At 39.3% G+C, this 27,781-nt stretch overlaps 1 protein-coding gene across 2 annotated transcripts; it reads left to right on the forward strand.

Annotated features, from left to right (window-relative positions):
* The first annotated feature begins 27 nt into the window (after positions 1-27).
* HESX1 (HESX homeobox 1) lies at positions 28-24,745 on the forward strand. 2 transcript variants are annotated; one of them, XM_067043849.1, is made up of 4 exons: positions 28-1,522; positions 23,284-23,483; positions 23,776-23,877; positions 23,974-24,745. In XM_067043849.1, exons 1-4 carry the CDS (start codon positions 1,414-1,416, stop codon positions 24,070-24,072), a joined length of 510 nt encoding a protein of 169 aa, XP_066899950.1. In that variant the 5' UTR covers positions 28-1,413; the 3' UTR covers positions 24,073-24,745. The 2 variants fall into 2 exon arrangements, with proteins under 2 accessions (XP_066899950.1, XP_058934035.1); XM_059078052.2 differs by lacking the exon at positions 28-1,522 and adding an exon at positions 22,529-22,761 and having other exon boundaries at positions 23,974-24,148.
* Positions 24,746-27,781: the final 3,036 nt, after the last annotated feature.

A 27,781-nucleotide genomic window follows, 5' to 3' on the forward strand; every position in this document is an offset into this window, starting at 1 on the left:
AGCTTGGGCCTCCGAGGCGGCGGAGGCGGCCCTTACTGCGCACCTCGAGCACCAGCCGTACTTCCGCGCATTTGGTTGTAAATCGTAGGGGACCGTCTTCCTCTAGCAAGGCGTGCGTCTCCTGGAACCAGAGCGTCGAGTGAGGACAGCACTGGGGAATTTGGGGCGGTTTGAGTACTCCCGCAACATTTTTCGTCAGAGACCATGAAGGAGACCTCCCTGCTGGCGCCTTCTTTAGTTTCCTCAAATTGTAACCTTCCCAACCCTGCCTGAAGCGTCCAGTTTCCCCTCCCCAGCAAAATGGTGCTGGCTAACTCAGATCTGAGTAATCAGTTGTGTCGTTAACTTGGCTTTCTGGTAAATTCGTGGACAGTAGACTCCGTAAGACTTTTTCTGAGCACTTGCATATCAGTATATTCAGTTAAAAGCGTGACTTTGCTGCCAATTCGTCAGTTCTAACCTGGCCTTGAGAGACTGACACGCCACAATTCAGACTTCCATATTTCCTATAAATCACAAAACATCTTTTTAAAGTCAGGGTGCACTGATTTATTATGCTGGTAACTGATTAGCATTTCTGTTAAAGTTTTGGAAGAATCTTTAAATAGCTTCCTCAGCCTCTAACATTTTTTACAGGAAAGAAAAGTGAAGCTCTACTTCTAGAACTCGGTCTGGATTAGGACTTCTGCCTCTTGTCCATCTCTATATGTCCACATTCCTTAGAGAAGAATCATTATACAGAGAAAATGGCAGAATCACTAGTGTCGTCTAAATATCTAGCCATTAATCCCACCAGTCCATCCCATTTTCATTCAAGAAGTATAAGAAATGCTGAATAAAAATTATTAGTTGCCCGATTCCACAGATAAATTGGAATAAATCCAGGTACAGTGGAACAAATCCAAATAGAGTAACCGGAATGGAAGTTACTTATTTTAAACTCAAATACTAGATTTTACCATGATCTCTTGAAGGAAAAATAGAATCAATTTTTAAAGTTTTTACCAGGTAGACTTGCAGTATAGTTTCACAGAATAATCCTTAGATTTCAATAAACTTTCAATAAGAGCTCTCCCCTTAGATTGTTTATCAACTAGTCACCCTGTAGAAGAGATCTTTAATTTTTTTTTTTAATTTTTTTTTTTTTTTTTTGTGGTACTCGGGCCTCTCACTGTTGTGGCCTCTCCCGTTGCGGAGCGCAGGCTCCGGATGCACAGGCTCAGCGGCCATGGCTCTCGGGCCCAGCTGCTCCGCGGCATGTGGGATCTTCCCAGACCAGGGCACGAACCCGCGTCCCCTGCATCGGCAGGCGGATTCTCAACCACTGCGCCACCAGGGAAGCCCGAGATCTTTAATTTTTGAAAGGTGGTTTGGAGTCAGTTCTTACAGTGTTACTGGTTCCCAGCTGCTTGGATGTACCCGGCATCATACAGATCTCAGCAATACAACTCTGGTCTTCGACACTTCTTGTCTGTCAGCACAGTGGCATGCAACCTGGCTGTAAAGAAGGAAGACTTTCAGGGTAAGTAAAGTTCTTGGTTGAACTGTAATTAGATTATAAGTGAAGAAGAAGAAAGTTAGTGACAATAAGAATCAGGAGTAAGTGACATGTGAAAACAAAGTGAAGAAGAGTTATATGGTGCAACTGAAGGGGTTTGGCCAGTTAACTTGGCCAAACTAAATAACTCCAATGAAAAATTATCTTAGGTATCTGAATTATCTGGGTGGGGTATTATCATCAAGTTAAATGGTTTCCTGTTTTGTATGTTCCGTGCACCTGAACTGTGCAAGGATTCTCAAGAGTCTATTATATTATCAGAGAGAGGCAAGGAATTCTTGCCAGGCTCAGCTGATTAAAAAACAAAGCAAACAAAAACAAGGTTGACGTTCAGTTGGGTGGAGAGGCAGTTTAGTCAAATTATAAAGCTAGAAAGAATCTTAAAAGGCTTTCCATTTGGATCCTCTAGCTTTAGGCTACTGTTCACTCTGCTCAACCAGAAAAATTATTGTATTTCCTATTTTAAAACACCTTTAAAACTGCAGAATTGCAGTCTCCTTTGATAACCAGTTTAAGTTTAATCAGCCTAGTTGACCAACTGTACAGTTGACCAAACTCGGTTCCTTTCATACAGGAAATGAGGCTTGTTGAGAGAATGCCTCAAAGGTTACTGGAGACTTGTGTGGGTAGCATAGTAAAAACTGGCCAGCAGGTTAATTTTATGGAAGGCAGGGCAGGATTAAACGACATCCACCAAAGAATTCATTGAGACGTTTCACAATATAATTTACAAAAAAAAGACATACAGTCTTGTAAGTAGATTTGTTAATTATTAGTCTCCTAAAATTATATTTGATCTTCTTATAATTAAGTTTTTACATGATACCTCTTGAAGTTCTGGTCTGCGGTATATAATAGGAAAGAATCCAACAACCCAAATGACACCACTGGTGCTTTACCTTTTAAAATTATCCCCTTAGGTTAGTGGTTACCAAACTTATGCACACATAAAAGTCATCTGGGAGAGGTTGTTAGAATACAGATTACTGAGCCCAGCTGAAGATTCTGATGCAGTAGGTCAGAGGTAGGACTGGGAATCTCCCAGGTAAATCCAAAGCAGGTCATCTTCAAACCACATGTTGACAAACTCTATCCAAAATGGAAAATAACCATTTCCCTTTACCAAATAACCTTGTATTTTAGAAAATTTAAAGGGTCAAGTAAATATTTAGGTAAGAGTCTTTGGTTCCAGCTGAGGATGGTGAGAGGGGCACCATTTCCAGAATCACCTTGAGAGCTTGGGAATCTTCCCACTTACAAACATCCCCTGAAAGACTCCATCAATCTGAAATTCTGGGGTAATTCATGCTCGTTTTGAGAGTATAATATATAATGCAAATAATTCTAGATGTTACCTAATAAATCACTCCTTAATGAGACTCACTTTAACAGATAATTCAGCTGTTTTCTTAGCATTCAGCTGAGATGAACCAAATTCAAGAAATGAGTATATTAATTGATATTTTGGGAACCTGAGTCATTCCATCGACTCTAAAACATTTGAACCTGTGGTCGAGTAGGAAGAAGCTTTGGGCAATTGAGGGGGTAGAATCAGAAGTTCTGAGGAGTATGTTCCAAAAGAGGTGGGTTGGCAGCCAGGACCAACCGATTCTTCATTGTGCCCATCGCAAACCACCCTCTGGTCTTTGACCTTAATATTAATGTTGCTTTTGCTCTTTGCCACAGCATCCTTAGATTGCAAATTTGTGGCTAAAACATAAATCCCTGGAAAGGCAAATTCCATAGCTTCTACTTTCTTGACTGTGAAAAGAATTAAACTTTATTTCTAGGATAATTGTATATGCCTGTTTCTTTTATGGTTGCCTTGTTTCGTTTTTGGAAGATGAGGACATTGTAAACTAATTTCTTTGACCAAGCCAAGAACTGTGAAACCAAGCAGCATCGTTCCTGTTTCTGTTGGGAGGTGAATAAAAGCATGGGCGTGAGCTCATGGACATGGACTGTGGAGCCAGCCTAGCTGGCTTTGAATCCTGGCCTCACTCTTCACTAGTTCTGTGACTTGAGTCAAGTTACTTAACTTCTCTGTGTCTCCATTTTGTCATCTAAAAAATGGGGCTTAATATAGAGAACCTACATGATAGAGTTGGGAAGATGATTAATGAGCTTTCAGAACAGTGCTGGGCACAATAAGCATTCAGTAAACATCAGCTAAGTATTCTCTTCATTATTTACTCTTAAATATTAAATGTGTCAGTGCTTTTAAGGCAGCTTTCATTTTCTTCATTTTTCCCTCTTTGTCATAACTAAGGAAGCCAATATTTTCTAAATCAGAAGATTGTCCTCATTGTCTTAGAGAATCCTGATACTATTTTAAATAATATTACCATTACCCTTGCTAGTGTTTTATCACTTTGATTTAGGGGCTTTTGTAGTCAAATCAAAAAATTTTTAATCAATAAATATAGATTGTGATATTCTGGAGAAATGGTGTAGGTAACCAAACCAGCAAAGGCTATTACCCTGTTTTTGTTTTTTGGTTTTTGGCAGTGTGGGGAGGGGAGATGCCCTCAGATTAAAAGATATAAGATCTTCATGACATTCCTACTTCCCAGAAGTTCTGGGGAGCAATAGGCAAGTCAGTGGAGAAGAGATAGCTTTTAGAGAAACCAGTAAGTCCCATGACAGGTTAATCACTGAAATCATTCTACTTTCTATGGAACCACAGAGGGCAGTAAAAAAACAGTTACTGAGAATTGATTAAACCAGTACTGTTTATATCATGGCTGATGCAGAGAAGTCTGAGTTAATCAGGACATCCTTCTAAGAACACTAGATGGTGCTCTGAATTTAGTTTTAGAATTCAAACTACCTCAGGAAATGGCTGTCGTCATTCAACAAATATTTATTAGGTAATGAACAAAATATTCAAAATCTCTGCCCTTGCAGAGCTACAGTTTAGTGGAAATGGTAGGAAGAGAGACAATGAAAAATAAACATAATATGTAGTACTATAAGTATATCAGTAGTATATTAGAAAGTGGGGAGTGCTATGGAAAACAGCAGGGAAAATGGGATGAGGGGCAGTTGCAATTTTAAATAAGCTTGTCAGAATAGACTTCATTGAGAAGGTGACATCTGAACAAAAACTTGAAGGAGTTACTGGAGTGAGCAATGGGGCATCTGAGGAGAAGGTGTTCCGGGAGAGGAACAACCTGGCAGACGCCCTAAGCCCTAAGGCAGGAGTGGCTGGCTATTTTGAGAATTGCATAGAGATCAGGGTGGCAGGAAAGGTGTGAGGATTTTGACTTCTACCCTGATTTTGGATAAAAACACCTTTATTCATTTATTTAATATTATTTATTTGTTTTTGGCTGCGCCGAGTCTTAGTTGTGACACGTGGGATCTTTTTTCAGTTGTGGCATGTGGCTTCTTAGTTGCGACATGTGGACTCTTAGTTGTGGCATGCGGACTCAGTTGCAGTGTGCACGTGGGATCTAGTTCCCCTACCAGGGATCGAACCCCGGCCCCCTGCATTGGGAGCACAGAGTCTTACCCATGGGACCACCAGGGAAGTCCCAAAAACACCTTTAATTGAAGTTGTGATTTGAAACAAATGTTGGAGAAACTGTATAAATTAGTGATATGAGATATCATAAATCATGGGCAAATTAACATTGTCTTAAGTAAACTCAATACTTTATGAGATGTATTGGTTTAAAGGAAAAATTACATGAGTGATTTAGCTAAGTCATGTTCTATATACAGGGTCAAAAGTAAAGTCTTAATAACAGAAGACAATGATTTCATGTAAAAACAGCTGTATGTTTTTTTCTCTTGCCTTTCTGAATAATTCAGCCCTAAAGCCATTAGGTGTGGCCAAATAAAGTAGGAGTGTATGCAGGGTGGGCCGGCACGGGGGCCCAGGATGGGGTGTTGGAGCCAGCAGGGGCGAGGAGGGCGTCCTCACAAAGGGGCACCCTGGTGTGGGGTGCCAGAGCCCGTGCAAGGTGAGCCCCCTTATCTACATAGGGGGGCGTCAGAGCACAAGATGGGTAAAAACAGCATTTTGGTTGGAGGGGCAGCCCCCAAGCAGCAGGATGTTGGAGCAAATGTGGGGTGAGGATGCCTGAGAGGGCTGTTTCAGAGTCCATGCATGATGAGGAGGGCTTTTGTTCAGGTTGGAAGCCTACTGCAGGACTTCAGAACACAAGGGGTGTGGAGAATATCCATGAAGTAGGGCAGCCTAGGACGAGGCGTCAGAGCTCAAGTGAGGAAGTAGGGCATCTTTGCGGGGAAGGAGTGGTAGCAATGGCAGTTTGGTTACACAGGGGGATAGATGCAATAGGTAAATATATTGAAGATAAGGGAAGCCAGATTTCTCACTGTTAGAGAAGGGAATTACAAATATGGAAAGGGAGAAGGTTAGAATGAATCCTCTGGTACGAGACCGGAATTAGAGGTGTGTATGTGAACTCACAGATTTCAATAAATGTATAGGAGTTATGGGGAGGGGGAAGGGTAAGCTGTGAAGATGTGAGAGAGTGGCAGGGACATATACACACTACCAAATGTAAATTAGATAGCTAGTGGGAAGCTGCAGCATAGCACAGGGAGTTCACCTCTGTGCTTTGTGACCACCTAGAGGGGTGGGATAGGGAGGGTGGGAGGGAGGGTGACAAAAGAGGGAAGAGTTATGGGAACATATGTATATGTATAACTGATTCACTTTGTTGTAAAGGAGAAACTAACACACTATTGTAAAACAGTTATACTCAAATAAAGATGTTAAAAAAAAAAGAGAGAAAAAAAAAATGTATAGGAGTAAACTGGATGTAAAGTGCGTATATGTCACGTACCTGCATGTGTTTCTTAGCTTTTTCATCGAGAAGGCTTGTGAGCAGAGATACCCCAATAACAATGAATGCACATCTGAGTCCATATCTTGGCTTCCAAACACCATTCTCCATTAAAAAGAGCTAGGGCTCCTTGGAGAAATGGCTGACACAGAGCTAGAGCAAGAAAATAACAAAATGTGCCTGAGACATCTTGCTGTGCTAGAAAGTAGAAAGTGCTCAAAAATGATGTGTCAAAAGAACACAGAAGTCACCTTGAAGGGGAATCCCATTAGCCAAATCAGGGGAAATTTCAACGTCACAATAAATATGAGATTCTTAGGAGAGACTTCCCCAGTGGCGCAGTGGTTAAGAATCCGCCTACCAAGGCAGGGAACACGGGTTCGAGCCCTGGTCCGGGAAGATCCCACATGCCGCGGAGCAACTAAGCCCATGCACCACAACTACCGAGCCTGCACTCTAGACCCTGCGAGCCACAACTACTGAGCCCACGAGCCACAACTACTGAAACCCGCATTCCTAAAGCCCGTGCTCCGCGACGAGAAGTCACCACAATGAGCAGCCCACGCACCGCAATGAAAAGTAGCTTCTGCTCACCGCAACTAGAGAAAGCCCTCACACAGCAACGAAGACCCAACACAGCCAAAGATAAATAAATAAATAAATAAATAAAATAGGAAACCACGAGTCCCTGCTGATATAAAGAAATGAATAAATAGAAAGTTTGTTGAGGAACAAAATATTTACATAGGCTTAAAATACCTCGCCAAAAAAATACTACATTATAAAGGTGAAAAGAGTAACTTTATAGTGGGAAAACCTGGCAGATGCCATCTTAATCAAATGCTCAAAGTTAAAATCACCAGTAATGAGACAAATCAAAATTATTTGCTACCTAATAGGAAATGAGAACACGGCATCACTTTTGTGTCATCCTGCCAAAGATGCTTAACCTGAATCTAATCATGAGGAAACATCAAACAAACCCTAAATGAAGGACTTTCTACAAAGTACCTGACTGTAATGTTCAAAAGTGTCCAGGTCATGAAAGTCAAAGAAATACTAGAGGATCTGTTGCTGATTGGATGAGACTAAAGTAACACAATTGAAGGCAGTTTGTGATTCTGAACTGGATCCTTTCACTGTAAAGGATGTTATTTGGGACAATTGTGAAATTTGAATTGGGTTTGGTGATTAGGTGGTAGGGATGTATCAGTGTTAACTTCCGGACTTTGATGATTTTATTGTGATTATTTAGGTGAATGTCCTTGTTTGCAGAAGAAACACACTAAAGTATTTAGTGGTGATGGAGCATGATGTCAGCAACTACTCTCAAATGGTTGGAGAGAAAAGTTTTTTGTACTATACTTACAACTTCTCTGAAAGTTTGAGATTCTTTCAAAATTAAATAGATAACATTAAATATTAAAATGAAAATTGGTGCATAGGTATATTCATGAATAGACCAATGACATGTTGCTAAATTGTTTATTTTTCCCTTAAAGTTTTTTCAAATTTTAAAGAGAAATTATTAAGTAAATAGATGTCATGGCTGTTGACAGGAAGAAAGCGTGGTTCCTGGAGAGGGATATGACCTCAGGGTACTCAAAGTAAAATATTCCCGAGATGATTTTTGCTCTTTTCTGCCCCTGCCCCCCATACATATATCTGCTTTAATGGGGACCCAAACACTGCCGAGAATTCTCAGGTAGTACTTATATGAAAGGATCCAGTGGTAACCATGACACCTGCCTTATTTGATTATAACCTTTTAGAAATATGTATTTATTTTAAGGCAATTCCACTAATATCCGAGTTGCTAGATTTCTGAAATGTTATTTCCAGTTATCTTCTAGTACTAAAATGAATTCATTTATTTAGGTTATATATGTGAGCTGTATAACAATAATGTTTACTATTCCAGATAAAATCCCCTAAAGTATTTTTAGAATCTTTATCATTTAACTTGCATGCTGCCAATTTTTCATCAGTTTTTTACCTTCTCAATCTGGGAACTATATTTTAATTCTGAGGTAATTCAGTTTGCTAAATACTTTGTCATTTGTTTATATGATTAGAAATACAGTTTTCAAGTGGTAAAGTCTCCTTCATCTCTTTTTCCTGTTAATGATGTCATTATCCATTTGGTCACGTAAGCTAGAAATATGGGAATCCGGTTCACTTCCTCCCTCTTACTCCCCTCAACAGACACACACACACACACACACACACACACACACACACACACACACCTATACCTGACTGGCCTTCATTACGTTGCTTTTCTCTGATCTTTTCATGAAACATCTCTACCTGAAGACATCTCTGAAAAGCCTTCATAGTAACATTGATAATGGTAATAAATGATAGCAAGCAGTTTACCTAATGTTTACTATGTGTCAGGTGTTATTTCAAGGGCTTTGCAAGTATTATCTCATTTGATCCTCAGTTAGGTACTATAATTATCCCCCTTTAACTATAGAGGAAACTGAAGCACAGAGAGGCTAAGTTACATGCCCAAGGTCACATAGTTAAAAAAAAGCGCAGTGCTGGAATTTGGACCCAAGTAGTATGACGCCAGAGTTGTGCTGTTACCACTCCTCAGCCCTTCTCAGTCTCACTCAAGCAGTCTGGGCCCTTTTCTGCTCCCATAGCCTCTTGTGCACACATCTTTATTATATTCTTATATTGAAATTTTGTATTTATTGATTGGTATTCCTAGAAGAATAAGAGAATTTTGTTATTTGTATTTACAAAAGTAGAGAAAGTAGTGAACCCACATTATTATATTTCTATTCATTAGAGACAATGAATCCACATATACCAATCGGTCCAATGCAGCACTTATCAACATTTTGCAACACTTGCTTCAATTACCTTTGTTTTCTTTCAGGGTTTTCCTGAAGTATTTTCTTTTCTTTTCTTTTTTTTATAATATAAGATTTTTTTTTCTTTCCGTCATAATGGGTATGAGATGATATCTCATTGTAGTTTTGAGTTACATTTCCCTAATGATTAATGATATTGAGCATCTTTTCATGTTCTTATTAGCCATTTGTATATATTCTTTGGAGAAATGTCTATTCAAGTCTTTTGCCCATTTTTTTTTTAAACATCTTTATTGGAGTATAACTGTTTTACAATAGTGTGTTAGTTTTTCCTTAACAACAAAGTGAATCAGTTATACATATACATATGTTCCCATATCTCTTCCCTCTTGCATCACCCTCCCTCCCACCCTCCCTATGCCACCCCTCTAGGTGGTCACAAAGCACAGAGGTGATCTCCCTGTGCTATGCGGCAGCTTCCCACTAGCTATCTAATTTACATTTGATAGTGTATATATGTCCCTGCCACTCTCTCACATCTTCACAGCTTACCCTTCCCCCCTCCCCATATCCTCAAGTCCATGCTCTAGTAAGTCTGTGTTTTATTCCCGTCCTACCACTAATCTCTTCATGACATTTGTTTTTCCTTAGAGTCCATATATATGTGTTAGCATACGGTATTTGTTTTTCTCCTTCTGACTTACTTCACTCTGTATGACAGACTCCAGGTCTATCCACCTCATTATAAATAACTCAGTTTCATTTCTTTTTATGGCTAAGTAATATTCCATTGTATATATGTGCCACATCTTCTTTATCATTTTCTTTAACATTTTGCAACACTTGCTTCAATTACCTTTGTTTTCTTTCAGGGTTTTCCTGAAGTATTTTCTTTTTTTTTTATAATATAAGATTTTTTTTTAAATTTATTTATTTTGGCTGCATTGGGTCTTCTCTGCTGTGCATGGGCTTTCTCTAGTTGTGGCAAGCAGGGGCTACTCTTCGTTTCGGTGTGCTGGCTTCTCGTTGCGGGGCTTCTCTTGCTGCGGAGCATGGACTCTAGGCGCGCAGGCTTTAGTAGTTGTGGTGTGTGGGCTCAGTAGTTGTGGCTCACGGGCTTAGTTGCTCCGCGGCATGTGGGATCTTCCCGGACCAGGGCTCCAACCCATGTCCCCTGCATTGGCAGGCAGATTCTTAATCACTGCACCACCAGGGAAGCCCTCCTGAAGTATTTTCAACCAAAACCCAGACATTCTGAAATTTCACCTGTAAATACTTAAGTAGAATCTCTTTTAGAAGGGCATTAAAAAAAATATAACCATAATCTCATTATCACACTGAACAAAATTAATATTAATGACTACCTTCTTGATCATGAGTTAGTTTCTTTTTTTTTTTTTTTTTTCGGTACGCGGGCCTCTCACTGTTGTGGCCTCTCCCGTTGCGGAGCACAGGCTCCGGACGCGCAGGCTCAGAGGCCATGGCTCACGGGCCCAGCCGCTCCGCGGCACGTGGGATCTTCCCAGACCGGGGCACGAACCCGTGTCCCCTGCATCGGCAGGCGGATTCTCAACCACTGCGCCACCAGGGAAGCCCGATCATGAGTTTCTTGAGGGCAGAAATAATTTCATCCCCTGGTTACCTAGTACATCCCTGATATATGCTGGAGTTTAATAAATGTTTGTTGTGATTCAAAAAGTTGTTTTTAAGTTGATAAGAACCATGACGTTTATCCTCCAGAAACAATGTTATAAATAACAATCAGGTTCTCAGGTTAACTGACAACTCTCATTTAAACTACAATGATTAGATTAAATGACACTAACGTGTAGGACTGAGCTCCTGGGAGCCTTAAATCCTAAAGTATTTTATCTTTGATTATTGAGTCTGGGGAAATCCTGAGTCTAATTTAACGTAGCCCTGAGTTTTCTTGTTCCCACTGTCAATCTGGGGAGGACATAAAGACAAGGGCTAGATTGGGTGGGAGTGTTCATTGGTAAAGACTTCTTAGAAGGAAATATGGCAGAATCCAGCAAAAAAATAATATATTCTTTTTTTTTCATAATAAATTCTGGTTTATTTTTGGATGATAAAGAAATAATATATTCTTCAAAGAAACTTTTTTATGGAAATACTCCTGCGTTTATGCTAACAAGGTAGTCATTGTTTGTTATAGTTTAAAAAATTGGAGACAAACATACGTGCCATTATCAGGGGTATAGTTCAATAAATTATGGTTCTTCCACTTGATGTAGCACCAAGCAGCTGTTGAAGAATGAGGTAGAGCTGTGCGTGCTGATGTCATGTCATGTCAGTGTGGGGGAACCACATTGCAGAATAGTATGTGTGTCTCACTCCATGTGGATAAAAACATGTGTGCATGCATCTACCTCTTTATATCAAGGCATTCTAAAAAGACAGGAAGGAGCAGCATTAAACTGTTAGTGGTGGCCAGTGGGTTGGAGAGTAAAAATGGGGTAGAATTGAAAGAGACTATCATATTTTACTCTATGTACCATAGTATTAAATGAATTTTTTAAAAAATAGAAATATATCAGAGTTTTAGATGATTTTATATCAAATTTTTAAAATCAAGGGCTTGATATATGCAAGGCACTATACTGCAAACAATTTTGACTGATTTGAAAGTGTAAAAATATGAAACTATACTCTGAGGTTGAGAAGAGCAAAGCCTAAAATGTTTTCTAAATGTTATAAATAGAGTGAACTTATTCTACAAATCTTTATTTAATATCTCCTGTTTGATGGGCACTGAGCGGTGCTGGGAGAGACAGAAGTGTGTGAAATAGTCCCAATTCTCCTGACCCTTGTAGCCACTGGGAAATATACCATGTGTTTGAAGTAACAATGATGGCTGAGGAGGGCCTGAAGAATGACAGAGTGTCACAGATATGAATTGTGCCTCAGGATTTTTAAATTTTAAGCTCAGATTTTAAAAATGAATCCCCCATCTCACTTTTTATTTAATTATAGTTTCAGAATATCATAATGTCTAATTTGTGGATTACCCTGGAGTCGTACATAAGTAGTTCATAGAAAACTGGGAATACTTTTACACATTAAAAAGCAATGGCAACAATAGTAAACACACAGAATTTACATTGCCTGTCCAGCTTACAAATGTCACCTCTTCCTAGTCCCATCCGTCCATCCATCTATCCATCCATCCGTTTATTCACTCATTCAAATATTTATTGAATGTCTACTTTAGCGTTGCTCTAGGAGATACTGTATGTGTAATAGTAAAAAATAAAGTATTTTATTTTAGAAAACACATTTTAATATTTAAAAATACTGAGGGTCTCAAATAGAACAGTGTAATTCCTGTGCAAAAGTAAGGGGCAAATGTCATTAAAGCTTCGCTTATTGCATTTCTTTCTTATTACGCTCACAGGCTGATTTTATTTCTTATTATGCTATGACTGGTTTATAAAAATCTCTGCCAAAACACCTAACACATTGGGCATTTTTCCTGATAGTTAATGATTTGGGACTTAATTGAAATACATAATTAGAAAATAAATGTTAGCAAAGCCTGAGTTGATTTACAAGTTACTAAAGCAAAATAAAACCTAAATCTCTCAACTTTTGCTTCACCTTGAACATGTAGATGTTTAAAATATAGGCTATCCAATTGTACAATTCCTAAAGTCTCTTCAGTGTCAATGTGTCAGGCTTTTCTTTCTCATCTCAAAATAATTGTTGAAAGATATTGAGGATTGATCATAAGCAAGGTTTCACAACCTTTTTCTTTCTTTTTAACTATTTATTTTATATTGGAGTATAGTTGATTAACAATGTTGTGTTAGTTTCAGTTGTACAACAAAGTGATTCAGTTATACATATACATGTATCTATTATTTTCCAAGTTCTTTTCCCAATTAGGTTCACAACCTTCTTCTTAATTGATCAGTACACTTTTTTTTTTTTTTTTTTTGTGGTACGCGGGCCTCTCACTGTTGCGGCCTATCCCATTGCGGAGCACAGGCTCCGGACGCGCAGGCTCAGCGGCCATGGCCCACGGGCCCAGCCGCTCCCCGGCATGTGGGATCCTCCCGGACCGAGGCACGAACCCGTGTCCCCTGCATAGGCAGGCGGACCCTCAACCACTGCGCCACCAGGGAAGCCCGATCAGTACACTTTGATGTTTGTATCATGATATCATTGGTGAAGATGCTACAGTGGCCATTAATTGATAAAATCAATAGAACAGGGAATTTGGAGATGGAAAAGTCAAGGCTCTGCCACTGCTATTTGGTGACTTCTGTAAATTATAACTGAATCTCAGTTTGTTTTCTCAGCTACCAAATAGTGGAGCATTTATTAAAGCACAAATACACTAAAAATGCTTTAAAAGCTATAAATCACTATAGATATTTTGTGTTTGTATTCATTATAACATTACTCTAGATAAACAGCACTTATTAGAAACCAACAGTAGGCATTACATTAGTGGTGAAACACTATTCTCATGTCAGGAACAAAACAAGGATGTCTGTTTTCATCATCACTATTTTCAACATTGTTCTGTACTTCTAGACCAGCATTGTCCAACAGAACTTTCTGCAGTGATGGCAGTATTCTCTGTCTGTGCTGTTCAGTATAGTAGCCACTGGCCACGTGTGGCTACCTAAATGTAAATAAATTACAAGAGAATTAAATTTAAAATTTAATTGCACCAGCACTTGCACCAGCCACATTTCAAGTGCTCATTAGCCACATGTGGCTAGTGGCTACCATCTTAGATAGTGCAAACACAGAACATGTCTCTCATTTTAGAAAACTTCATGGGACTAGAAGTTCTATTTGTTTACAATTATAGAATAATGTTTAATTATAATCACATATCTATCTATCCACCAATCTATTTTATTTTTTATGCATTTTAAAGTTATAGACATCAATATACTTCTCCCCTAAACTCTTTAGCATGTGTATCATTAACTATAGTTCAGCACTCGTTTATGCTTTAACAGATAAAATTTTACATACAGTGAAGTGAATAAATCTTAGAGTATTAATAAATATTGACAAATGAATACATCTGTGTAATCCAAAACCTAGCAAGATATAGAACATTACCATCACCCCGCCATGTTTCCTGATTCTTCTTCCCATTCATTCTCTGCCTCCAACCCCAAATTCTGATTTTTTCAATGTAAACTAGTTTTGTCTGTTCTGGAACATCACATAAGTGAATCAAACTTCATGTATTCTTTTGTATAAGGCTTCTTTGACCTATAATGTTTTTGAAATGCTTTTGAAATTCATCAGTGTTGTTCCATATATTGATACTATATATCAATAGCTTTATATTGTTGAGTTGTATTCTAGTATTGTATTATACCATAGTTTATCTGCATTCCTGTTGATAGATATTTAGTTGCTAGTTTGGCCTATTATCAGTAGAGCTTCTGTGAATATTCTCATGCAAGTCTTTTTGTGGACCTGTTTTAATTTTTCTAGGAATGGAATTGCTGGATCATAGCATAAGTATATGTTTGTTTGCTCCTAATGTATGGGATTAAATTGATTTTTGTATATTTACCTTTATAGTATGACTTCGCTAAATTCACTTATTAGTTTTAGTAGCTTTTGCAGGTTCTCAAAAGTTTTCTATTGTAAACAATCATGTCATCTGTGAAAAGAGACCCTTTACTTCTTCCTTTCTGATCTATATGATCTTTATTTCTTTTTCTTTCTTTATTGCACTGGTGTTCAATAGAAATGGTGAAAGTGACCATCCTTGCTTTGTTCCTAATCTTAGGGAGAAAACGTTCAATTTTTCCCCATTAAATAGTATGTTAACCGATTATTTCTATAGATGCCCTTTATCAGATTGAGAAAGTTACTTCTAATCCTAATTTGCTGGAAAAAAATTTTTTTAAATAAATTTATTTATTTTTGACTGCATTGGGTCTTTGTTGCTGCACGCCGGCTTTCTCTAGTTGTAGCCAGCGGGGGCTGCTCTTTTTTGCGGTGCGCCGGCTTCTCATTGTGGTGGCTTCTCTTGTTGCGGAGCACAGGCTCTAGGCATGCGGGCTTCGATAGATATGGCACATGGGCTCAGTAGTTGTGGCTCGCGGGCTCTAGAGCACAGGCTCAGTAGTTGTGGTGCACGGGCTTAGTTTCTCCACAGCACGTGGGATCTTCTCAGACCAGGGATCGAACCCATGTCCCTTGCATTGGCAGGTGGATTCTCAACCACTGTGCCACCAGAGAAGTCCCAAGATTTTCTTTAAATGTTTGATAAACTTCACCAGTGAAGTTATCTGGGCCTGAAGTTTTCTTTGTGGGAAAAAATTTGATAACCAAGTCAGTTTCTTTAATAGATATAGAACTAGGCATGTTTTCTATTTCACGTTGTCTCAGTTTTGGTAATCATATATTTTTCAAGATACTTGCCTATTTCATGTAAGTTGTTGAATTTACTGATATAAAGTTGTTCATTATATTCTTTTATCTTTTTAATGTCTGCAATTTCTGTAGTGATATCACCTCTTTATTCCCAATATTGGTAATTTGTGTTCTATCTATTGTTCTTGACTAGTCTACCTACAGGTTCCCCCTCCCCAGTTTGTTTGTTTTTTTTTAATTGGAGTATAGTTGGTTTACAATGTTGTGTTAGTTTCTGCAGTACAGCAAAGTGAATCAGTTATACATACCTATATCCACTTTTTTTTTTTAGATTCTTTTCCCTTATAGGCCCTTACAGAGTATTGAGTAGAGTTCCCTGTGCCCAGTTTTTCTTAATGAGGAGCTTTTTAGATAAATTATCTAGTGCTGTATAAATCACCCAAAGCATAGTGGTTTAAAACAGTAGTATTCATTTAATACCTCTCACAGTTTCTCTATGTCAGGAATTCAGGAGCGACTTGGATACCTAGTCCTGTCTTGGAGTCTCTGTTAATATTGTGATCAGGTGTCATTTGGCGCTTCAGTCATCTGAAGGCTTGAGCAGGGCTGGAGGATTCACTTCCCAAGTGACTCATTCACATAGCTGGCAAGTTGGTGTTGGCTATTGACGGGAAACCTCAATTCCTCTCCATGCTGGCCTCTACACATGTCATGGTAGCTGGCCTCATGTGCTTGCCAGTCTTTGATTGTGAGGTTATATTTGCTTACTTTTAATCTGTGGGAATCCTGTGGACCTAAATTAGGGAGACTTTCTTCCAGAAAGAATTTGGTCTGCTTTTGCCAGGAACCATTATCGAAGTGGCCTGAAGTAAGAGAGTTCAGTTTGGTGCCCCCCGCCCTTGTCTACTGCTAGCCTGAGGATTAGAATCCTGGTTTCAGTGATGCTAAGGATTTTTCCCTTGTGGGTTACCTCGTATTTATCGTTTGTTTACTGATCACTGCTCCCAGTTCTGATTTCATTTCTTGGTTGTTGGGTTTTTATTGTTTTGTTTGGTGAACAAACAAAATTTCCCTTACTTATGGGGATCTCAGCAATATATTTGAAGGTATATTTTACCCAGGATCTAATTGTTTTGTAGTTGAAGGGTCTTTCAAGGAATATGGTCCGGCATATTGCTAGAACAGAAATATCCCATTCACTCTCCAGTTTACTTCAAGTCTGGCTTTTTCTTTACCCTCCAGTTTGCCAAGGTTGACAGTAACCCCCTTGTTAACAAACCTAGTATATTTTCACTCAGCCTCTCAGCAGCATTGACACAGCTGACCATTCATTTATTCTTTCATCTAGTATGAGCCGAGTACTGTTTTGGATGCTAGAATGAACAGAACAGACAAAAATTCTAGAGATAGAAAACAGGCGGTAAACAATAAACATAATAAACAGATATATAAGGGACTTCCCTGGCGGTCCAGTGGTTAAGACTGCATGCTTCCACTGCAAGGGGCATGGGTTTGACTCCTGATCAGGGAATTTAGATCCCACATGCTGTGCTGTGCGGGCAAAAAAAAAAAAAAAACAACCAAAAACAAAACAAGAACAAAAAAAGGATATATAAAAAGGCAAAAGGTAGTAAATGCTTTTAACAAAAATTGGAGCAGGGCAGAGGGCCTCAGGAATCCTGAAAGAGAGGTTGAAATTTTTAAAGGGGCAGGAAGAGTAAGCCTTATTGAGAAAATGATATTTGAGGAAATACTTGAAGGAGGTAACAGAGTAGTCCATGAGGATATGTGAAGGAAGAACATTCTAGGTAGTGAAAACAACCAGTGTAAACTCCTGAAGCAGGATTGTGCCTGTGTTTTCAGGAAGAGGTCCAGTGTAGCTGGAACAAAGTGAGCATGGGAGATGTAATAAGAGGTAAGATCAGATAGGGAAGGGGGGGCTGGCAAATCATGTTAGAGCCTGTAGGACACTATAAAGACTGACTTTTACTGAGATGGGAAGCCATTTTTTGAGCAGAGTTATGATATGAACTGACTTTTTTTTCCTGCCACACTGCACGGCTTGCAGGATCTTATTCCCAACCAGGCAGCCAGGGATTGAACCCGTACCCCCTGCAGTGGAAGCACGGAGTCCTAACCACTGGACCTCCAGAGAATTCCCTGAACTGACTTGTTTTTAAATGATCCCTCTGGCTGCTTACTGTGTTGATAGAAAACCATAGGAGATCAAGGATGGAAGCAGGAAGACCACTTGAGATGCTATTGTAGCCATCTTTCTCCTTGACCCTTTTTCCTCTCTTGGGTCAATTACTGTATCTCCAGATTTTTCTCTTGCCTTACTAGCTGTTTCCTTCTCTAGTTCCTTCTCTAGCACATCTTCTCCAATTTCCAACTGTTGGAATACCTCAGACTTGGTCCTAAGATCCTTCTTGTATCTAGGTCCATTCACTGGTGATCTCATGCAAACCTCTAGCTTTTAATGGCTTTTTTTTTTTTTTTTTTTTTTTTTTTTTTTAATTTTTGTGGTACGTGGGCCTCTCACTGTTGCGGCCTCTCCCGTTGCAGAGCACAGGCTCCGGACGCGCAGGCTCAGCGGCCATGGCTCACGGGCCCAGCCGCTCCGCGGCACGCGGGATCCTCCCGGACCGGGGCACGAACCCGCGTCCCCTGCATCGGCAGGCGGACTCTCAACCACTGCGCCACCAGGGAAGCCCTTTAATGGCTTTAATACCTATGATTTATGCTGGTACGGAGCTCATACTCATAAACCCAGTAGCCTACTTGCTATCCAAACTGGAACTCTTCACTTCTCTCCAAACCTTTCCTCTCCTAATCCAGGCTTTCACACCCTAGTAAATGACACTATATTTGCTCAAGCCAAAAAACAGTCATCCTTAATGCCTCTCTTTCCTTCATTTCCACCAGTCCATCAGCAGGATGTGTTTTTCTATCCCTGAATGGATGAGCTATTTCCTCCACAATGCTATGTGTCAAATAACTTCAAAAATCTCAATGGCTTAAACAACGAATATTTATTTTTCTCACTCACAATACTGTAGGTCAGTTGGTGTTTGGCTGAGTTTGCCTGGGCTTGGCCTACTTGACTGCAGGCCGCTGGATGGGTTGGGGTCTGTGTGTTCATTCTGGGGCTCAGGCTGAGGGGCAGCAGCTACCCCAGGGATGACCACATGGTGATATCAGAAGCTCAGGAAGGAAAACCAGTCATGCTGACACATTTCAAGCTTCTGCTCACATCACTTCCCATTGGCTGAAGCAAGTCACATAGACAAACCTAAAGCTAAGGAGTGGGAAGTACACTGTATCCACTGTGAGGCCACAGCAAGGGGGTGGCTATATAGTATATTATGGGGATTGAAGAATTGGTACTAATTATTCAATTACTCAGTCTCCCACAACCTCCTGAAGAATTGTACCTCTCCCCAAATCCACTATTAGCCATCATCTCTTGCCCCAGACAGCTATCTCTGTTTTAATCATACCTAGAACAATGCCTCACATTAGTATATGCTCAGTTAAAAGGTATTGAATAAACACCTCCCAACTGAGCTTCCTGGTTACACTTACCACTCTTCGATCTCTTTCTACGTAGCAGTCAGGGTGGGGTTTTAAAACCGTAAATCCTATCGTGATATAATAAAAAGAAATATATTTGGTCTTTGTCCCAAGTTCCAGGCACACAGCTACTAAATTTCTTGGAATTTCCTGAGTAATAAGAGTGATAGGAGCATCTTTTATTCTAATGACATGACTCTTGGTGGGTTCTAGATAGCTTCAGGATGTGGGCTGGTTGCGAGAAAGACCAAACCTAGATTAGAGGCTTGTAACTTTCAGCCCCACCTCCCAACCTCAGGGGAGGGGCGAGGGGCTGGAGATTGAGATCAATCACCAATAGCCAATGATTATTCAGTCTTGCTTATGTAATGAAACTTCCATAAAAACCCCTAAAGGACAGGGTTCAGAGAGCTTCCACGTTGGCGAACACATTGAAATGGTGTTCACTGGGAGGGTGGTGTGCCCAGAGACGGCATGGAAGCTCTCTGAACTTTCCCCCATGCCTCGCCCTATACATCTCTTCCATGTGACTGTTTCTGAGTTGTATCCTTTATAATAAACTAGTAAACATAAGCAACATGCCTTCCTGAGTTCTTTGAACCATTCTCGCAAATAAGTGAACCTGACAAGTGGGTCGTGGGAACCCCAGATGTACAGTCGGTTGGTCAGAAGTACATGTGGCAACTTGGGACTTGCAAACTAGTTTCTAAAGTGGGGGTAGTCTTGTGGAAGTGAGCCCTTAACCTGTGGGGTCTGCACTAACTCCAGGCAGTTAGTGTCAGAATTGAATTGTAGGATACCCTGTTGATGTCTGCAGAGAACTGGAGAATTGCTTGGTATGGAAAAACCCATACACATTTGGTGTCAGAAGTGTTGTGAGTAAAAACAGCTCAGACTATCATATTAGTCCCAACTTAAAACCCTGTCATGGGTTCCCTTTGCTCTTGAACTCCTTACAATGGTCTTTATAAAGGCATCTATTATCCAGCCAGGCCTGGCTCTCCAAAAATAGCATCTGGTACAACTCACTTCCCTCTGGCTAACTGCCCTTTTCTTCCTCAGATATTCCAATGCTTTTCAGCTGCAAGACCTTTGTACTTGCTGTTCCTCCTGACTGGAATGCTTTTTCTCAAGATCTTGGCATGCTAGCTTTCTCTCATCCTCAGCTTCAGCTAAAATGTCACCTCCTTAGAGAGGCCTCCCTGACCATCAATACTTAAAGACCCTCTTCCCATTCCACCCCACCCCTGTTACGTTTTATCACCACACCTTGTTTATTCCTTTCACTGAGTTTATCACTCTCTAAAATTACCTTGTTTTGTTTATCACTAATCTCTAGCACCTAGAATGGTGTCTGGCACAGGTTAAGCGCTCTATAAAAATTCATTATATGAGTATATGAGAAAACATTTCCTCCACATTTTAAAAGCGATTCTTTTCTATCTTTTATTTCCATCTACTCATCCATTTATAAAATGTTATAAGTAAGTCCAGATAAAATCAACTCAGGAGAAATAAAAATATTGTAATGTTTGTGTTCGTAAAGAAGAAATTGGGGACTGGAGTTGCTTCAGCATGTGTTGTGGCATCCTTGAAACTTGTGCCTCTAGGGCACTAATCTGTGGGGTTGAAGGTCTCAGTGAGGCCTCCTTCCACCTCCCTTACCTGACTTAACCTTTTCTCTTTTTCCATTCTCATCCCTGGTTAATGTACGAGATTATTTACTTATTTACAATTATTGTTTGTTGCCTGTCTCCACACTCCCACCCCTGCTGTGAGCTTCATGGGCACATGAAGGCAAGGATCCTATTCTGGTTTTTCTGGTATTCAGTAGATGTTCACCCAACTGCAGGATGAATGGATGAATGAATGAATGTTTCAAAGGAGAGAAAGGAATCTGGGAGGTCCTGAATCAATCTCTTCCTCCAAGTCTTCCCAGAGTAAGGTCACCCTCACCATTGCACAGTCTATCTCCCAAGACACAACAGGCAAAACCTCCACAAGGTATAAATGTTTTACTAGTTTATTCATCGTCAGAATGGCTTTACTTGTATATTTATAAATCTATCTTGTGTGCCTGTTGATGCTTTGTGTGTGAATCCTTTATTCACTCTAGAGCTAGTGTAAGGAGGAATTTAGCTTGGTATTTATGACATTGTGATAGGAAGTGACATCATGATAGGGCAAAATCTGATGAAGTTGAGCTCAGTCCTGTAGAGGCTGTTTCCTCTATGACACAGACTACTTTCCCTCTTCCCACAAGAAAAGCCCAATAGTTGTTTAAATGCTGGATAAAGCTGAGCGGTTAAATTTATCATCAAGAAGGTATTGGAAGAAGAGGAGCAGGAGAGTACAAGAACTAAAAGTGTCACAGCTTTGGTAGGAAGTGGCCACTTCAGAATCTTCCCAATTAGCAGCTGTGTTTCTCTTTTAATTTCATGTTTTCTTAGGATGATGAAATTAAAATATTCTGTTCTTGGTTATTTTTCACAAACCTTATTGTCCTCATGAAAACCCTCCAGTCCCTCAAAATATCAAGAGAGAAATTTTTCTTTAAAAGATAAACTGTTTTTTTTCTTTGAAACAACTATGATGGGAGAGAAATTCTTCCTTTAGTTTGAATAGTCATACTTTTTAGTTGCTTGGAGGCAGTTACATACGAATCTTCATATAAACTTGTATCTCTCTCATTTAAAAGAAAAGATGAAAGAAGAGAATTAGCTCATTAATTATTTAAAATACTTGGTGCAACTGTTCCTTATGAATTAATCCAGGCACTTGGAAGACAATTAAACTCAGTGTTAATAACATTGCCAACCTTTTCCAGTATGCTGCACTCCAAATAGTATTGTGTTTTCATTGACAACATTCACTATTACATATGCATGTGAAAAACAGGCCTTTTCATCAGAATTACCATAATAGCATTAAGGGATTATTATTTTTTCCAATTTCTTTGGAAGAAAATTCACTTAAATTAGATTATTTATTACTTGACTGCTCTCCTATCTTGCCTGTATTAGGTAACTGGAGTTCATGAAAGTATAAACTTCAGAATAAAAAGCATGATTTTATACATTAATGATTTCAAATAAAAGAGGAGTGCTAGTCTGTGCATCTCTTCTTTTCCAGAAAGTTAAGTCTGTGTTCTGCTTAGGAGAGATAACACTTTCTGTCCCTGTACGTGGCCCCCCTGGTGTAGCCATTAGTTGCTAATTACTTGCAAACAAATAAACAATTAACTCCTGGAGCTGCTGGCTGGGCCAGTGTTCATTGACATGCTAAAACTTTCTAAGACGGGATTTTAATTAGTGACGTTCTAAATCCAGCCCCCATCGTCAGCGGAGCCATAAGGTGAACTGCAGGAAGGTCCAGCCCGGTACACGTGTGGGCAGAGCCAGCCAGGGAGGAGTGGAGAGGCCAGAGCTATAGCTCTGTACAGCCCACACGAGGATGTCTCCCAGCCTTCAGGAAGGTGCTCGGCTTGGGAAAAGCAAACCCTCGCCCTGCTCCTTTTCAATTGAGAGCATCTTAGGACTGGACCAGAAGAAAGACTGTGTTCCATCAAAGAAACCCCACAGGCCCTGGGCAGACACCTGCAGCTCTTCAGGTACGCCACAACTTAACTTTTAAAATTCTTTGTTAATTCGTTTGCAGTGTTTAATTTGGCCTTTTTTTCATACTATATAGACTTAGAGAAAAACTGCAATTTCATCCAATTACATAATTGAAGAATCTAGCACTTTTAATGCCTCCCGCTGAGTCCTATGGGAAATAAAAAGAACATCGGCCTTAGATCCAAGTGGATATGAAGTTCATTCACAGGAAATGCCAAGAACCTTCATTTTCTTCAGAAGATCTCTGGGTTTATTTGCCACATCAGATATTCTAAATCTCTTTTCACTGAAAAATAAATGACATTCAGAGGCCAAAATGTGACCTCTATCAGCAAGGCAGGGTTCTCATTTTTGTTTGCTTTTTGGATTTTGGTCGATGGAAGGTCAGTTCTCCTGTGAAACACAGAAGAAGTCTACTAGGAAAATTAAAGACAAGTTCCTGAAATTACTTCTTATAGAACTTTGTGGAATATAGAATTGGACATCTAAGGTGGGATTTATTTTTCTGTTTTTAGGGAAAGAGGTTAACCTATGTCTACATGTCCCAAGTCTTCCTAATGGGATCTCATTACCTTGTACTGTGGATCACCCAGTGCCAGAAGAAAGTGTTTTGAAATATGAAGATTACTTTTCAGCCTCAGAAAGACTTTCTTTGAAAAGAGAGTTGAGTTGGTATAGAGGCCGAAGACCCAGAACCGCTTTTACTCAAAACCAGGTAGGAAGTTTTTTCAACCAACTATCTAATACAAAGGCTTTAACTGACACCCTGTTGGGCAAAAGCCTATCCACTTTGGGATCTCAGTTTAGAATCCTTATTAATGAAACAATAGACTGTATCTCTCTCTCTCTCTTTTTTTTAACGGTTTCTGGATAGTAATTTTTTTAAAAAGACATACAGATTAATTGCCCAAGATTTAAAGGCAGTTATGTTGCTGTACAAATTAAAGTCTATTTTATGATGACATACCGAAGATCAACACTTTAAATAACTGTTTCCTTATTCTTAGATTGAAGTGTTGGAAAATGTCTTTAGAGTAAACTGCTATCCTGGCATTGATATCAGAGAAGACTTAGCTCGAAAATTGAACCTAGAGGAAGACAGAATCCAGGTAATTTTTTAATTTAGTTGTTACTCGTGGTAATTAACATGTTAAGAATAATAAAATAACATTTCTGAGATCTGTTTTCTTTTTCTTTAATTTTAGATCTGGTTCCAAAATCGGCGTGCAAAGCTGAAAAGATCCCATAGAGAATCACAGTTTCTCATGGCCAAAAAAAATTTCAACACAGATCTCCTGGAATAGATAGAAAACTAAACATGGGGAATTATCTCCCAATTGCGGAATATAAAGAATCAATGGGAATATCAAGTGTTAAAGATGTGATGTTTTCTTTTCTGTGTTTAATCTGAGTATTGTCTTTTTTTTTCTGAAAATATATTGTAAATAATTACTATTATAACATGGTACCTATTATACTTGGGCACTTTTAGTTACAATAAAGGCCTTTCCTATATATTTTAATATACATTTTCAGAAAAAGCCAGCTATTTTTTGTGAGCAAATTTAATCTAATAAATTAGTTTGCTAAAATCAGTAAACTCATGACTAATTGACTCCACAACTGGATTCCATTTACAAAATAATTCAAGTCAGATAATCTGAAGAATGGCACAAAGGTGTGATTTGTTTCAATAAGTTTCCTTCAACTGCATTTTGAAACATGATTATGCTTAAATATATTAGTGCGATTTATTCATGAATCTTTTGTTCGTCTTGATTTCTGGCATAAAGCAGTGAGAATTTCTCACCATATATCAGTACAAATCCTTACAGCATTCCAGTTTCAAGTTGTTTTTTTTTAAGCAAAGTTATTATTGCCGAGTAGAGATGTAAAATCATGAGTTGTCTTATTCATGCCATTAGTATTGCATTGCACAAAAGAACTGAGCTACAAATAAATACAAATTTTAAAATATTTTTCTAGTCCACTTACTGTTGTGCTTTACTTGCATTCATCAAAGTGAGAATGATCATCTGGCTTGTATCTATTTCCAGTCTAGTGATTTCCAATCACCTGTATATTTTGTTACAAGTAATATGTTGACTGAGGAGGTAAGATAACTCTCCTGCCCTTTGTATATGTTCTGACATTGTCACTGGAAATAATCAGGGCACTTTCTGGGCCAAAACTGTATTTTCTTTGCATTTGCCACTGTACCTGCCAGTTAAAGACAGGAATAGAATAAGATGCGTCACAAGGGAGTCCTGCCACTGGAGATCTGGGTGTTTATTTTCCAGTAAATTAATGGAAGGCCAAAGTGGGTGTTCTTTTTGATATGAGCTGGAGAATGCTGACTTTGTTTCCTGGAAGCTGTATTTCAAGTTTGCCCATTTGGATTGAATTCTCCCTTGCTTACCTTTTTTCTTTCCTATTCCTCTGCCCTTCTTTTCTCTCCCGGTAATGACCGGAGTAGAATAATTCTTGTTGAATTATTGAATCTATGCCCATTATATATTTTTTTCTTTTCTTTCATTTTTTTTTTCTTTCATTTTTTAATTGCATAGGAAAGGCCAGAGGAGTTTGTATCTTATTGCTGAGGAAAAGTAGCATGACTCAGACTTTAGAGCTTTTTAAAAAACATTTACTGAGAACAATTTGGGGTAGAGAGCTCTGTGTCCCAACAACTGGTCAGCAGTAAGCTGTGATTATCCTATTTCACTATTGCTGAGATGGAGAGAGAGGAGGAAGAGAAGGGCAGCAGGGAAGTAACTGGAAGACCAGAAGCATTAAATGTTTTCCAAGAAGTCTCTGCTGTCACTCTGTGGGGCCACTTTTTCTAACATAAAGAACTGCTTTCGGGCTTCCCGGTGGCGCAGTGGTTGAGAATCCGCCTGCCGATGCAGGGGACATGGGTTCGTGCCCTGGTCTGGGAAGATCCCACATGCCGCGGAGCGGCTGGGCCTGTGAGCCATGGCCGCTGAGCCTGCGCGTCCGGAGCCTGTGCTCCGCAACGGGAGAGGCCACAACAGTGAGGCCCGCGTACCACAAAAAAAAAAAAAAAAAAAAAAAAAAAAGAACTGCTTTCAGTAATATTATAAAATTCAAAGCACTATTTATGAAATATATTAGTCACAATTTATCCACGAAGAGCTTTCTTTGCTCTTCATAGGTTCCTATGAAATCATATTAAGGTGGAGGACTAGAAGTCACCAGGAGTGGGTTGGAGGGGAAAGGGTCATGTGATGGGTAAGCTTTTTCAAATAGCCATTTATTTATTTATCTATCTATCTATTTATTTATTTATTTTGTGGTACAAGGGTCTCTCACTGTTGTGGCCTCTCCCGTTGCGGAGCACAGGCTCCAGACGCGCAGGCTCAGCGGCCATGGCTCACGGGCCCAGCTGCTCCGCGGCATGTGGGATCTTCCCAGACCGGGACACGAACCCGTGTCCCCTGCATCAGCAGGCGGACTCTCAACCACTGCGCCACCAGGGAAGCCCAAATAGCCATTTATTTTAATCCCAAAGGTCATGTTTACATACTGTAAACAATTCAAGCAGTATAGAAGTAGAGTAAAACCTCCCTCAAATCTCATCCTTCACAGATAACCATCATTAAACATTTTTGTAGATCTTTCTGTGTATAAAAGCATGTGTATATCTATACATGTATATACACACGTGTATATATTTGTTGTTTTTGCTGTTATTTTTTTTAATGTCATCACACTTGACATTCTGTGCATCTTTCCAACATCCTGCAGTTTCGGACATATAGCTCTGTCTCCATCTTAATGTTTGCTTGGCTTAGCAAGTCCTGTGTATAACTAACTATTTCACAATGTTAATATTTAAGTATTTTTGAACTAGTACTTTTCACAAATTGAGATTTTTCAAAGAGTAATCATAGGTTATCTAGAATTTATCTAAAATTAAACCTAACCCCCAAATCTGAGAAGTATGAGGATTCTGTATAAAATTATAGACTTTAGAAAAAATGAAACAGCATCACAAACATTGATCAACAACTAGAAGTGCATTTAAACTTTTTTTTTTGTTTTTGGCCACACTGCACGGCATGCGGAGTCACAGTTCCCCCACCAGGGATCGAGCATGCACCCCTTGCAGTGGAAGTGTGGAGTCTTAACCACTGGACTGCCAGGAAGTCCCTAAACTTTTTTTTTTTTTTAATTTATTTATTTATTGGCTGCGTTGGGTCTTCGTTGCTGCGCACGGGCTTTCTCTAGTGGCGAGCAAGGGCTACTTTTCGTTGTGGTGTGCGGGCTTCCCATTGTGGTGACTTCTCTTGGTGCGGAGCATGACCTCTAGGCGCACGGGCTTCAGTAGTTGTGGCATGTGGGCTCAGTAGTTGTGGCTTGTGGGATCTAGAGTGCAGGCTCAGTAGTTGTGGAGCACGGGCTTAGCTGCTCCATGGCACGTGGGATCTTAGCGGACCAGGGCTCGAATCTGTGTCTCCTGCATTGGCAGGCAGATTCTTAACCACTGTGCCACCAGGGAAGCCCTAAACTATTTTTTAATTATACAAACTTACCATATCTATAAAAAGTCTGGTGAGGAAAGAAACGTAGTAACTCTAGAATATCATTATCTTATTATTTTCCAATGACAGCTTAATATAACTGATATATGTGATTCTAAAATTCAATTTTGTGTATAATTGAAATAAATTGTGTTTATAACCAGTTATGTATTTATAACTGAAATCATTAATAATAGAAATTATGCATCTATAACTAAAACAAATAACATTTAGAAGTCAGAAAAAATTTAATACAGAATTTGTAATGTTAAAGAAGTAACTATGAATGTAATATGCATATCCTTTTATATTTTCAGATACTAATAACAATATTATTAAATATTGTGAAGTGAGTTCATAATATGTAAGAATATTCAAGAAGTAAGATAATATACAAGATCACTAGTGTATTTCCCCTAAAATCATTTCCAAAAACCTAAAAGATAAAAGGCTGATCTTGATAAAGGAAATA

The sequence above is a fragment of the Kogia breviceps genome, chromosome 10 (assembly GCF_026419965.1).
Source record: "Kogia breviceps isolate mKogBre1 chromosome 10, mKogBre1 haplotype 1, whole genome shotgun sequence".
Taxonomy (NCBI): Eukaryota; Metazoa; Chordata; class Mammalia; order Artiodactyla; family Physeteridae; genus Kogia; species Kogia breviceps.